This window comes from Procambarus clarkii, chromosome 44 (genome assembly GCF_040958095.1).
Source record: "Procambarus clarkii isolate CNS0578487 chromosome 44, FALCON_Pclarkii_2.0, whole genome shotgun sequence".
NCBI lineage: Eukaryota > Metazoa > Arthropoda > Malacostraca > Decapoda > Cambaridae > Procambarus > Procambarus clarkii.
Window position 1 is genome coordinate 15,653,593 of NC_091193.1, and position 12,543 is coordinate 15,666,135.

At 44.4% G+C, this 12,543-nt stretch overlaps 1 protein-coding gene across 1 annotated transcript in view; it reads right to left on the reverse strand.

Annotated features, from left to right (window-relative positions):
* The window catches only part of LOC123745134 (GTPase-activating Rap/Ran-GAP domain-like protein 3), a 311,764-nt gene that overhangs the window by 116,454 nt on the left and 182,767 nt on the right, over positions 1–12,543 (reverse strand). Inside the window, exon 9 of the mRNA XM_069300473.1 lies at positions 9,774–9,877. Coding sequence (XP_069156574.1) covers positions 9,774–9,877 — 104 coding nt within the window. The remainder of the gene's footprint in view (positions 1–9,773; positions 9,878–12,543) is intronic.

Below are 12,543 nucleotides of genomic sequence, written 5' to 3' on the forward strand. Positions count from 1 at the left end.
CCACTTTCTCCCTCATATTCCTCCTCCTTCACCTCTTCCCGTTTCTCATATTCTTTCTCTTCCTCCTCCTCCTCACTTGTCTCTCATCAGTGCCGCTCTAGACTCAGCCTTTTTAACTTTACATTCCTCGCTTTAATGTCAGAAATGAGAAATCCAGAATGTAGAATTCAAAACGTGATATCAAGAGCCCAAGCGCTACAAACATGGCGGAATCCAAAAACCCGCTATACGAAGCGTGTAATCTTAAATAGGGAATCCAAAATCAGAACTCCGCGAGCACTAGGAAGAGACAGGAAGGAATATAGACAAAACTATATATTTACCGACACTCTATTCATGGCAGAAATATAAAAATTAGAATTTAAAAACTTCGGTTCAAAACAGGCACTGAAAATGTCTCAGTATGTACCCATTGGCATGTACCCACTGCCACTGACATATATATGACAAAGAGTGCTGGGAAGACGGGACACCACGAGCATAGCTCTCATCCTGTAACTACACTTAGGTTATTACTGATGTTTTCCTACTGCTACTGACATATACCCACTGCTACTGACATATACCCACTGCTACTGACATATACCCACTGTTACTGACATATACCCCCTGTTACTGTCATATACCCCCTGTTACTGACATATACCCACTGCTACTGACATATACCCACTGCTACTGACATATACCCACTGCTACTGACATATACCCACTGTTACTGACATATACCCACTGCTACTGACATATACCCACTGCTACTGACATATACCCCCTGTTACTGTCATATACCCACTGCTACTGACATATACCCACTGCTACTGACATATACCCACTGCTACTGACATATACCCACTGTTACTGACATATACCCACTGCTACTGACATATACCCACTATTACTGACATATACCCACTGCTACTGACGTATACCCACTGTTACTGACGTATACCCACTGCTACTGACATATACCCACTGCTACTGACATATACCCACTGCTACTGACGTATACCCACTGCTACTGACATATACCCACTGTTACTGACATATACCCACTGCTACTGACATATATACCCACTGCTACTGACATATACCCACTGCTACTGACATATACCCACTGCTACTGACATATACCCACTGCTACTGACATATATACCCACTGCTACTGACATATATACCCACTGCTACTAACGTACACACAGGCAATGATAAAAGTGGATAAGGAGGAAACTCAGTACAAGTTGTGCCACACCAATGATGGCACTGTGCAGAGCACCCGTGCTACCTCAAGAGGAATATTGCTCAGTACTCGCAACCCTCTTTTTCAATGCAGGCGACATGGATGAGCTAGAAAACACGGAAATTCTTTAGTGACTGTATAGAATTACTGAAACATTAACACCATTGGAACACCCTAAAAGCACTCTTACTGTATTCCTTGGAATGGTGACGCAAGATTAATGTGTATTATATATATATGTCGCCGGAATTGTTAAAGCTTTCAGTAGAGAACTGGACAGGTTTAAGCTGGAGTTACCGGATCAACTTGGCTGTGGCCGTGCGTGAAACAACGACTAAAAGCCACATGGACCAGGAAATCCCCCAAACAAGGCTTGGCTCCTCAGCTACAATAAGAACCTTGGAAACTGTCTTCAGGTCAATAGGTGTAAATACAACCCCAAAACCTGGCATGACCCTGCGGTGATTCTGAGGGTCAGCGTTATCCTCATACCCCCGTCTCTGACCAAGTCTCCTGGTCAACCAGACTGGTGGTGGAAGCGGGCGGTTCGCAGCCTGACGTATGAATCACAGCCTGGTTGATTCTTTGGGGTGTTATCAAAGGTCTCTCCTTGAACACCGTGAGAGGTTATGCCCCTTACGTGTAACGTGAGCGTGTAGAGCAGCCGTGGTTGGACCTTTGATGTTGACACTGATCTCTCTCTCTCTCTCTCTCTCTCTCTCTCTCTCTCTCTCTCTCTCTCTCTCTCTCTCTCTCTCTCTCTCTCTCTCTCTCTCTCTCTCTCTCTCTCTCAGCGTACCTGCTGCACCTCAGGTTTTCAACGGGGCTATTTTGCATATCCTGCCATGCCTAGTGGTCTAATGTGATGTTATTTCTTGCGTGCAGATTTGGATACCAAGATTTGGAAGTCAAGTATTAGCTTATACCATGTTTTAACTTGTCTTACCAGGCTAAAACTTGTTATGAAAAGTCAAAACTTGGCTTGAGAATCCAAAATCTACTATTTATCAAATATTCAAAATTTTAGCCCATGTTGTATTTCTTAAAATAAATAGGAATAATTTAGTGAGCAGAAAAATACGAACCCTTTCTAATTTTTAGAAAGGAGAGAATGGGAGAGAGAGAGAGAGAGAGAGAGAGAGAGAGAGAGAGAGAGAGAGAGAGAGAGAGAGAACACAGAGATAGACAGATAGAAATAAGACACTTAGCATATCCGTCAAAAACATTTTTCGTAAGATTCCTGACCGCTCGCTATATACACGTTGTTGGAGTGATTATCGTAAACCGTCTGATATTCGCAAAGAACCAAACCTACCATCATGGGACAAGAATTAGTATCAAAACCGACTTAAAAAAAAATTTCCGTAGTGTAACTTGCATGAGTTAACATGATGTAAAAAAATGCGACCTATTAGTAGAGAGGAAGTTGCAAGTCTCCAAGAGGCCGCAAGATAACTCTACAGAAGCACACACACACACATCCATCTGAACAGATCTCAACATCCCTCATTATCACCAGCATCCTTATCGACATCGTTATCATCATTCACCTTCATGATCAACATCACACCAGCATCATTATCACCATCATGCATAAAGCAGCATCGTGCCTGTCATCATATGTATAACTAAATCATCTTATTCTTCATTAATTGGGATATATATATATATATATATATATATATATATATATATATATATATATATATATGTATATATATATATATATATATATATATATATATATATATATATATATATATATGTATATATATATATATATATATATATATATATATATATATATATATATATATATATATATATATATATATATATATATATTTACACGTTATAAAGATAAAGGGGGATTCGGTGGGCTTCAGAAGCTGCTGTGATGTACATTATGGATATGAAACTGAGAGGATGAGGGCAGGGCAGGAAGGGGTGGACAGCGATGAAGGGAGAAGTACAGAGGGAGATGAGAGAAAAAGGAGAAGGGAGGGGAGAAAGATATATAGATAGTAGGGGAGAAATATGGAGCGAAAAGAAACGGGAAGGGAGGAAATCAAGGGGCACAGAGAGAGAGAGAGAGAGAGAGAGAGAGAGAGAGAGAGAGAGAGAGAGAGAGAGAGAGAGAGAGAGAGAGAGAGAGAGAGAGAGAGAGAGAGAGAGAGAGACATCACATGGTGTATATTAGTAAACATTAATGGACTTCAAGAATAAATGAATCCCTGTATCCTTCCTTCCCCCCCCCCATCCCTTCTCTTCCTCCCCCATCCCATCTCTTCCACTCCTCCTCCGCCTTTCCTTCTCTCTCCTCACCACGCTCCCTCACATCCTAGCCATCAATCATGCACACCAAAAACACAACTCCTTATCTGCTACAGAGGGAGGTAGAAGGGGGTGACGTGGAAGAGGGAAACTGGGTGGAGATGGAAGAGGGGGAGCGTTGGTAGAGGAGCATGTGGCGACTGGCGTACAAAGGGGTCATACACAGAGGTCATACAGAGGGGTGATACAGAGATGGGCATGCAAAGGAAAGGGGGCACAGAAAAGGTGGAAGCTTGTAGGTAAAGGGGAAGAGTGGCAATAATGAAAGGGGTGGCCTTGAGGGGTGACTGGTAATGGGAAACACAGGGGCGTTAATGGTAAGGTCTCTGAGAGGGGTCAGCTTTTTGGGGTCATTGGAGGGGGAGGGATGGAAGAAACGTGATTGGAGAAGACGAGGATGTAAAGGGATTTGATAGAGAGCTGCACATACAAGGTTGGGAAGGTTCTTGTAAGTTGCATACAGACAGACACCGAAATAGGCATCGGGGGGGGGGGGGAAGGGGGGGGATGCGTTTGACAAAAGTGAGAGCTTGGAGAGAGAGAGAGAGAGAGAGAGAGAGAGAGAGAGAGAGAGAGAGAGAGAGAGAGAGAGAGAGAGAGAGAGAGAGAGAGAGAGAGAGAGATTGGGATGGAGGTTGCAACAGGGCGACTGAACCCCAGTTCACCATACCTATCTTTGGTCAAACTACGTACAGGGGCCTCATCAGGCATGACCTAGGATCAACTTTCTTTACATTCATCACCTAAAACATCTACACTTCCGATAGTTCAACTGGTAACTTGACCCCGAGATTTCATTCCGCCACGTGTTTGTCAGGGGCCGCCGCTCCGTGCACATTATTTGCACGTATTCAACCTGAAAATAAGACTGTATATATGACTTTCGAAAATAAAACACACACACACGAGGGTCATATAAGAGACGCGCACTGAATAACATGAGTCAGGTTGTGGAAAATTATCTAAGATAATTATACACAACGTCCAGCTGACAAGGAAAAAAAAAGCAGATACTGTCTGAAAAAAAAATATCAGTCATAAAGTATTTAATATCTTAAGCCATCTAGGTAATAACATTATACCAATAATTACCGGTGATAATTGAAAGGTACTGGTTAGAGTAACTTTGACAATAGTTATAACCAAATTAGAATATTGGGGGGGAAAAAATAATCAAAATATTGAAGATTTCCTTTTCAAAACAGATGGACGAGGTTTGCATCCCAGCTCGAGTATTTGTGTCTCGTTCACTGAAGTACAACGAAACCCGATATTGCCGGTAAACTTTGTCAACTACTGTAATCCTTTTTTTGTTGTCCCTGCCGGAACAACCGTGGACATCTTCAAGAGAAAACTAGATTGTTTTCTTCAAGGAGTGGCGGACCAACCGGGCTGTGTATGTGGGCCTGCGGGCCGCTCTAAGCAACAGCCTGGTGGACCAAACTCTCACAAGTCAAGCCTGGCCTCGGGCCGGGCTTGGGGAGTAGAAGAACTCCCAGAACCCCATCAACCAGGTAAGTACGCGCGGGAAGAAAGAAATTGGGCCAAGTAAAGGTACGTTTATCCCTTTCACCTCGATTCATCCTCGTCCTCTTTCTTCTGCCGCCTCTTCTGGGTTCGTCCCTTGGCGTCCCTCGTCCCCTGGGGTCCCTCGCCCCCTGGCGTCCTTCACCCCCCCTCCTGGCGTCCCTCCAGCCACTGGAGTTGCACATTCTTGCTGCCATTTAAGCGCCCTCGTCTCTCAGTCTGGCTCTCTTAAGTAACTTTGCATTTTTTTTACTTCACCGATCCCATGGCAGTTTCCATTCTTGTTCCCAGTGCTCTCTGAGCTCTCTCCTCGTGAACACCTCTCACGTCCCGCTCTCCTCTCGTCTACTTCCCCTCACGTCCCACTCTCCTCATGTCATGTCAGCATTACCTTCCCTACTCTACCCCTTTCTTATGCTGCTAAACTGATTCCTTACTAATATATCCCCAGCTGCTCAAACAAGTCGCCTCAAATTTTTGTCCAATCTATACCCTGTGCCCGAGCCTCTGCCCTCTCAGGTCTCCCACTCGGATTTGAAGGTAAGCCCTTTACTTCCTCCCTCTCCACACTACACGACACTCTCAAGTCCTCCAGTACCCGTCGTGTGCACACAGGTTGTAGAATATAAGCTCTCTCTCTCTCTCTCTCTCTCTCTCTCTCTCTCTCTCTCTCTCTCTCTCTCTCTCTCTCTCTCTCTCTCTCTCTCTCTCTCTCTCTTTCCTCCCTAAACATATATATTTTTCCCAACACAGATCCCCAAATAATCCCTCTTACCAACCCCCTTCCCTCCCCCCCCCCCCCCCCCCACAACCTCCCATTTCCCCTACCCATCGTCCTGAACTCAGGGATACAGTCTTCTCTCCTCTCCTATCCTCTTGTCTTCACCAACAACATGTCTCTACTCTGGCCTCCTTAAGAAACACCTTCATTCCTTTTCAGCTTCTAATATAAGTCTTGCTCATTCTCTACCGTCCTCCCAGATACCATCTCATCCGCTACATTTTACAAAGGCACGCACGCACGCACGCACGCACGCACGCACGCACGCACGCACGCACACACACACACACACACACACACACACACACACACACACACACACACACACACACACGTCTAGACAAAAGTTAGAGATGAGGCACAAATAAGGATGTGTTTGTACTTTTTGGGAGAATTTGTTTCTTATCTATTTTTCCTTTGTCTACCTCTTCCTCCTCCATCCTCCCTGTTTCCTCTCTGTCTGTTAAATTTATTTCTGTATCTTCCGCATGTTTTTGCTTCTGCTGTTGTATCTTTACTTGTATATCTGTGTCTGCCTCTCTCCGTTACGTGTATCTGTAAGTGTATGTCTGATGACACGGTCTTCCTCTGTGTCTTCATTTTGTACTACCACTGTATCACTCTCTCTCTCTCTCTCTCTCTCTCTCTCTCTCTCTCTCTCTCTCTCTCTCTCTCTCTCTCTCTCTCTCTCTCTCTCTCTCTCTCTCTCACTCTCACTCTCACTCTCTCTCACTCTCACTCTCACTCTCTCTCACTCTCTCTCTCTCTCTCTCTCTCTCTCTCTCTCTCTCTCTCTCTCTCTCTCTCTCTCTCTCTCTCTCTCTCTCTCTCTCTCTCTCTCTCTCTCTCTCTCTCTCTCTCTCTCTCTCTCTCTCTCTCTCTCTCTCTCTCTCTCTCTCTCTCTCTCTCTCTCTCTCTCTCTCTCTCTCTCTCTCTCTCTCTCTCTCTCCTCCCTTGCATCTGCTGAATGGCCTGACTCCTGCTATCGACCAGCGTGATGCTGCATCTTCGCATCCTCCCTCTCAACCGCATTCCCTCCCTCCCACCCACGTTTGGGTTCCCTCCCTCCCACCCACGTTAGCGTGCCCTCCCTCCCACACCTACGTTAGCGTGCCCTCCCTCCCACACCTACGTTAGCGTGCCCTCCTTCCCACCCACGTTAGCGCGCCCTCCCCGACACCGTCTGCCTGCCGAGGACGTATAATACAGCTTCCTCTCTGCTTGGTGCATGATGCGGGGAGACCAGCTTCACCAGTGCTCCTTCTACCATGCATGGCAGGCGTCACTCAGGCCGGCACACTCGTGCATCATCACACCAACACGGAGAACGAGAAGCATTTGTCTTGCATATTGCAGATTATATATATATATATATATATATATATATATATATATATATATATATATATATATATATATATATATATATATATATATATATATATATATATATATATATATATATATATTTATATTGTCCCTCCCTCCCCTTCCTAAATGCTGGTTTGATAGCAATCTTTCTTGTAGATATGATAACAATCTTTCTTGTAGATATATATATATATAATTGGAAATGACAGGAAGGGTGAACTCTTGTGATTATACCACAAATGTTCTCTGTTTTTCTTCACGTGAGAAGGAAGTTGAAAAATGAACTCTTCAGAGTTCATTATGATTTTATTTAACCTGATGCTGCGAGGTGTGTTTTGTTTGCTCTTGTTAACATGATCAAAGGCAAAGTGTGAATGGTTACGAGGTAACCATTCATATGTAACGGGATGAGGTACTTCACCGTCACCCCATTCCCGGTTACATATCCGGCAGCAGTAACACCTTGTAACCTCAAACTCTGCCATTACATAATAGTAACGAGAGTTAACGAAACGCACCTTTTAGCGTCAGGATAAATAACAAGACAATGAACTTTGGAGAGTTAATTTTTCAACTTCCTTTTCACGTGAAGAAAAGGAAGTTGAAAAATACCTTCTTCATTTTCTCACGTGAAGAAAACACAAGAAATTTTGTTGTGAATTATGAAGCATCGGAAGATTCGTGCTTCAATTCAAACTACGAATAGAGATTGCTTCCACAACCTGCCTTTTAGTTCATTCCATTTTCCCACTACTCTCATGCTAACTGGAAAATTTCTAACATCTCTATAACTCATCTGAATTTCAAGCTTCCACCACAAAAATATTTTATAGGTCTCTATCATGTCTCCACGTTCCCTTCCTTTTCTCTAGCGTCGTCAAGCTCAGTACTTTTAGTCGCTCTTCATATCCCACCGTTTTTTATATCCTTAACCCCTTCAGAAGTTTGGGACGAGCCTCGTCGCAAACTTCTGAACCTTTTCCACTTTCTTTATGTTTCTTCAGGCGGCATACTCTAAGACGGGTCTCACGTAGGCGGTGTAAAGCTCTCTAAATGCCTCCTCACTTTGGTTCCTGAATGTTGCTGTAACTTTTGCCAGCGGAGAGTATGCTGCTGACGTTATGCTGTTTATGTGTGCCTCTGGAGTTAGGTTATGTGTACCTCTGGAGTTAGGTTATGTGTACCTCTGTTACTGAATATGACCGTATGGGTTAAATGTATGATTCTTGCTCGAATTTACAGAATATTTCACTTTCAAAAATATAATTTTCAGCTATTTTAAGTGGAGGCCGACCCAAACGACCCATTCAAAATGTTAACGTACTCTGTGATGAAAAGAATATTTTGTTAAATATAAATTAAAACTATGTATTATATTTTGTTTTTACTGTTAGGGCGAGGAGAGGTTAAGTCAAGTGTTTTGGCATTTTTTTTGTATTTGTAATACAGGTGAAGAATTTAACTGTGTGAGATTCAAAGACTTGAAAAAAGTACACTACTTACTGAAGACTTGAAAAAAGTACACTACTTACTAAAGACTTGAAAAAAAGTACACTACTTACTAAAATACCCTCGAACGTAATTAATGTCATGTGTAACAGCCCGTGAACAAATCCGCAAGGGCCGTGACGAGGATTCGAACCTGTGTCCGAGAGCATCCCAGACGCTGCCTTAATCGACTGAGCTACGACATAGAAAACTAACCTGAAGGCCATGTCGTAGCTCAATTGATTAAGGCAGCGTCTGGGATGCTCTCGGACGCAGGTTCGAATCCTCGTCACGGCCCTTGTGGATTTGTTCATTTGATGCAACACGCAATTGTGATTTCTGTGTGTAACAGCCCGTCTTCATATTCCTAGGTTAGGTTAGTCGTTCGGGTTCTGTTGAGATTTATTCGTACTTGTCAGACGTAGGGTGAAGTATTAAGAGAGGAGCGATTCGAACAGACGACGTCATCGAAGTCGTCCTGGGGGCCAGATTCACGAAAGCAGTTACGCAAGTACTTACGAACGTGTACATCTTTTCTCAATCCTTGACGGCTTTGATTACATTTATTAAACAGTTTATTAACATGAAAACTTGCCAATCAACTGTTGTTTTTGTTATAAACAGCCTCCTGGTGCTTCGGAGCTCATTAACTGTTAAATAATTGTAAACAAAGCCGCCAAAGATTGAAAAAAGATGAACAGGTTCGTAAGTGCTTGCGTAAATGCTTTCGTGAATCTGGAGCCAGAACTTCGATGGACCGGAGGTCCAGAAATGTTCGCTTTCACCAGTTGTCAATTGCGTGTCAAGTATTTTTCATTCATAAACATTGCATTTTGAGCCTGAATTAACGAGCATTTAACCACTGTTTATAAGGACGGGCCGGGTGATTAACGTCCATTTAACCGCTGTTTCAGAACAGTCTGAACGACGAGCATGTCTGATTCAACAAAACAAACCTTTCAGGTTCACCCAGCACCCTCTGAGGTCCAATAAGCGGGTGAGGAAGGTGGAGAAAAGAGAGAGAGAAAGGTCTCCTACCTGCTGTTTGTTGTCCTTGGAGAAGGGAAGCATAGTGGAGACATGGAACATGATCTCGTGGCCCTCATAAATGGTGTACACCGAGTGCTTCCCGGTCATGTCACCTGCAGGAGGAAGGAGACGGAGGTTAAGCTCAGGTGTATTAGGGCTAATGAGCACAGGTCATAGGGTGATTACACACAGAGATCACACTAACGTGATGCATCAAATGGACAAATCCACACGGGCCGAAAAAATCAGTCGACCATAATCGACTGAGCTACCCTGTCGTAGCTCAGTCGATTAAGGCAGTGTCTGGGATGCTCCTGGACGCAGGTTCGAATCCTCGTCACGGCCCTTGTGGATTTGGTCATGGGGTGATCTTTTGGGAGGTTATGGCGGATGGTGATGAGGGGGTTGTGTCTGGTAATTATGGGAGGTTATGCTTAACAGTTGTTAAATAACAATGTCAATTTAGAATTGTGTTTTAGTGGCGACAGGTAATTGTTTTGGGTATTTTTTTGTGGTGGTTGTTGTAGTTTTGAGGATATCTGATGGGTGGTGGTGGTGAGGTGAATGGTGGTGATGGTCAGGTGGGTGGTTGTTGTGGTGGTGGTGGTGATGGTCAGGTGCGTGGTTGTTGTGGTGGTGGTGGCGAGGTGTATATGTGTGTGGGGGGGGGGGGAAGGGGATGGCAGTTAGATCCTCCCTTCATGTATCACTTATGGTAGTAGTGGAAGGATATGGTGGTAGTCGTGTTTACTAGTTGTGTTGTGTTTTTGCGGGGGTTGAGCTTTGCTCTTTCGGCCCGCCTCTCAACTGTCAATCAACTGTTTTACTAACTACTTTTTTTTTCCACACCACACACACACACACACCCCAGGAAGCAGCCCGTGACAGCTGACTAACTCCCAGGTACCTATTTACTGCTAGGTAACAGGGGCACTTAGGGTGATAGAAACTTTGCCAATTTGTTTCTGCCTCGTGCGGGAATCGAACCCGCGCCACAGAATTACGAGTCCTGCGCGCTATCCACCAGGCTACGAGGCCCCTACTCTGGTGGCAGAGTCTCGATGTAGTGGAGGCAGTGATTCCAATGACCGTTATGGGGGTGTTGACGGTATCAATACGGTGGTCGACGTATTAATACTATGCAACAATTTCAGCCAAAGATAGTGTTGCAGTTAATACAACAGCCCCCTCCCCCCCCTTCCCCCGCCCCCTTGCAAGAGCAACACCACCGCCGGAGGTGTAACACACAGGCAACATCAATCCCCCGACCGTCCAAGCGGTTGGGCACCATTCCTTTCCTCCCGTCCCATCCCTAATTCCAAGTGCTATATAGTCATAATGGCTTGGCGCTTTCTCCCAATAGTTCACCCCCCTCCCTTCCCCTTTCACAAGCCGCCGGCTTCCCTTTTCCCGTCGAGGCCACTAGAGATGGTGGCCCTCAGGTAAATCAAGGTAAATTAATATTCTTCACTGTAGGGGGGTTGGGGAATGGGGTAAATTGCGATTGTTTAAAAATTCCATTAATAGCATTTTCCTCGTTGGACAAATTGTCTCTGGGAGATAGAAACAAAATTGGTAAACAGGGTCGTGCCTGAGTGATTCCCAGTCAGCCTGCCTGCCTGCCTGCCTGCCTGCCTGCCTGCCTGCCTGCCTGCCTGCCTGCCTGCCTCCCTGCCTCCCTCCCTGCCTGCCTGCCTGCCTGCCTGCCTGCCTGCCTGCCTGCCTGCCTGCCAGCCAGCCAGCCAGCCAGCCTGCCTGCCTGCCTCCCTGCCTGCCTGCTTGCCTGCCAGCCTGCTTGCCTGCCAGCCAGCCAGTCAGCCAGCCAACCAGCCAGCCAGCCAACCAGCCAGCCAGCCAGCCAGCCAGCCAGCCAACCAGCCAGCCAGCCAGCCAGCCAGCCAGCCAGCCATGAATAAACTAGTCAACCAATCACACAGTCAGACAGTCAGCCAACCAAACAGCCACCCAGACACACAGCCACCCAGACACACAGCCAGGAGAGAGAGCCAGATGATAGTTGGGAGGCTGTGAGTGAGGACGAGAGGCCGGGGCGCCACAGTTGCTTCATCTTAAGTTGCCACAGTCACAACACGGGGTCAAGAAGGACGAGGCCAGGGAATAAAAATGTAAGATGGTTGAGGTGGCACGTCTGGATTGATAAGAGACTGGGTTGTTGTTGTTGTTGTTTCAGATTTAGCTACTCAGGACGAAGTGTCCATGTAGCACGGGCTATGGTGAGCCCGTAAGACTTTGGGCATGGAGATGAGTTAACATATGAGTGTGAGGGAAGTGATGACTGGGCAGGTGAAAGATTGCGGGGGGGGGGGGGGGGGAAGGATAATAGCTTTGCTTATACACGTCAGGGTGAGTAGATCGTAAATTTTTTATCTATTATTAAGGGAAGATCGTTATATCTTATATAGTAAGGTAATCAACTTTTTTTTTACGATAAGGTAAGGTACTAATGTAATTAATGGAAGATGATTACTTTTAATAACATAAGTTATGAGAATTGTTGAACAGTTAGATATCTCTTTGAGCGCTTTGAGATATTCTAACAAACAATAACATCCCTAGAGATATACACGCAAACTACATCATATATATATATATATATATATATATATATATATATATATATATATATATATATATATATATATATATGTATATATATATGTATATATATATATATATATATATATATGTATATATATATATATGTATATATATATATATATATATATATATATATATATATATATATGTATATATATAT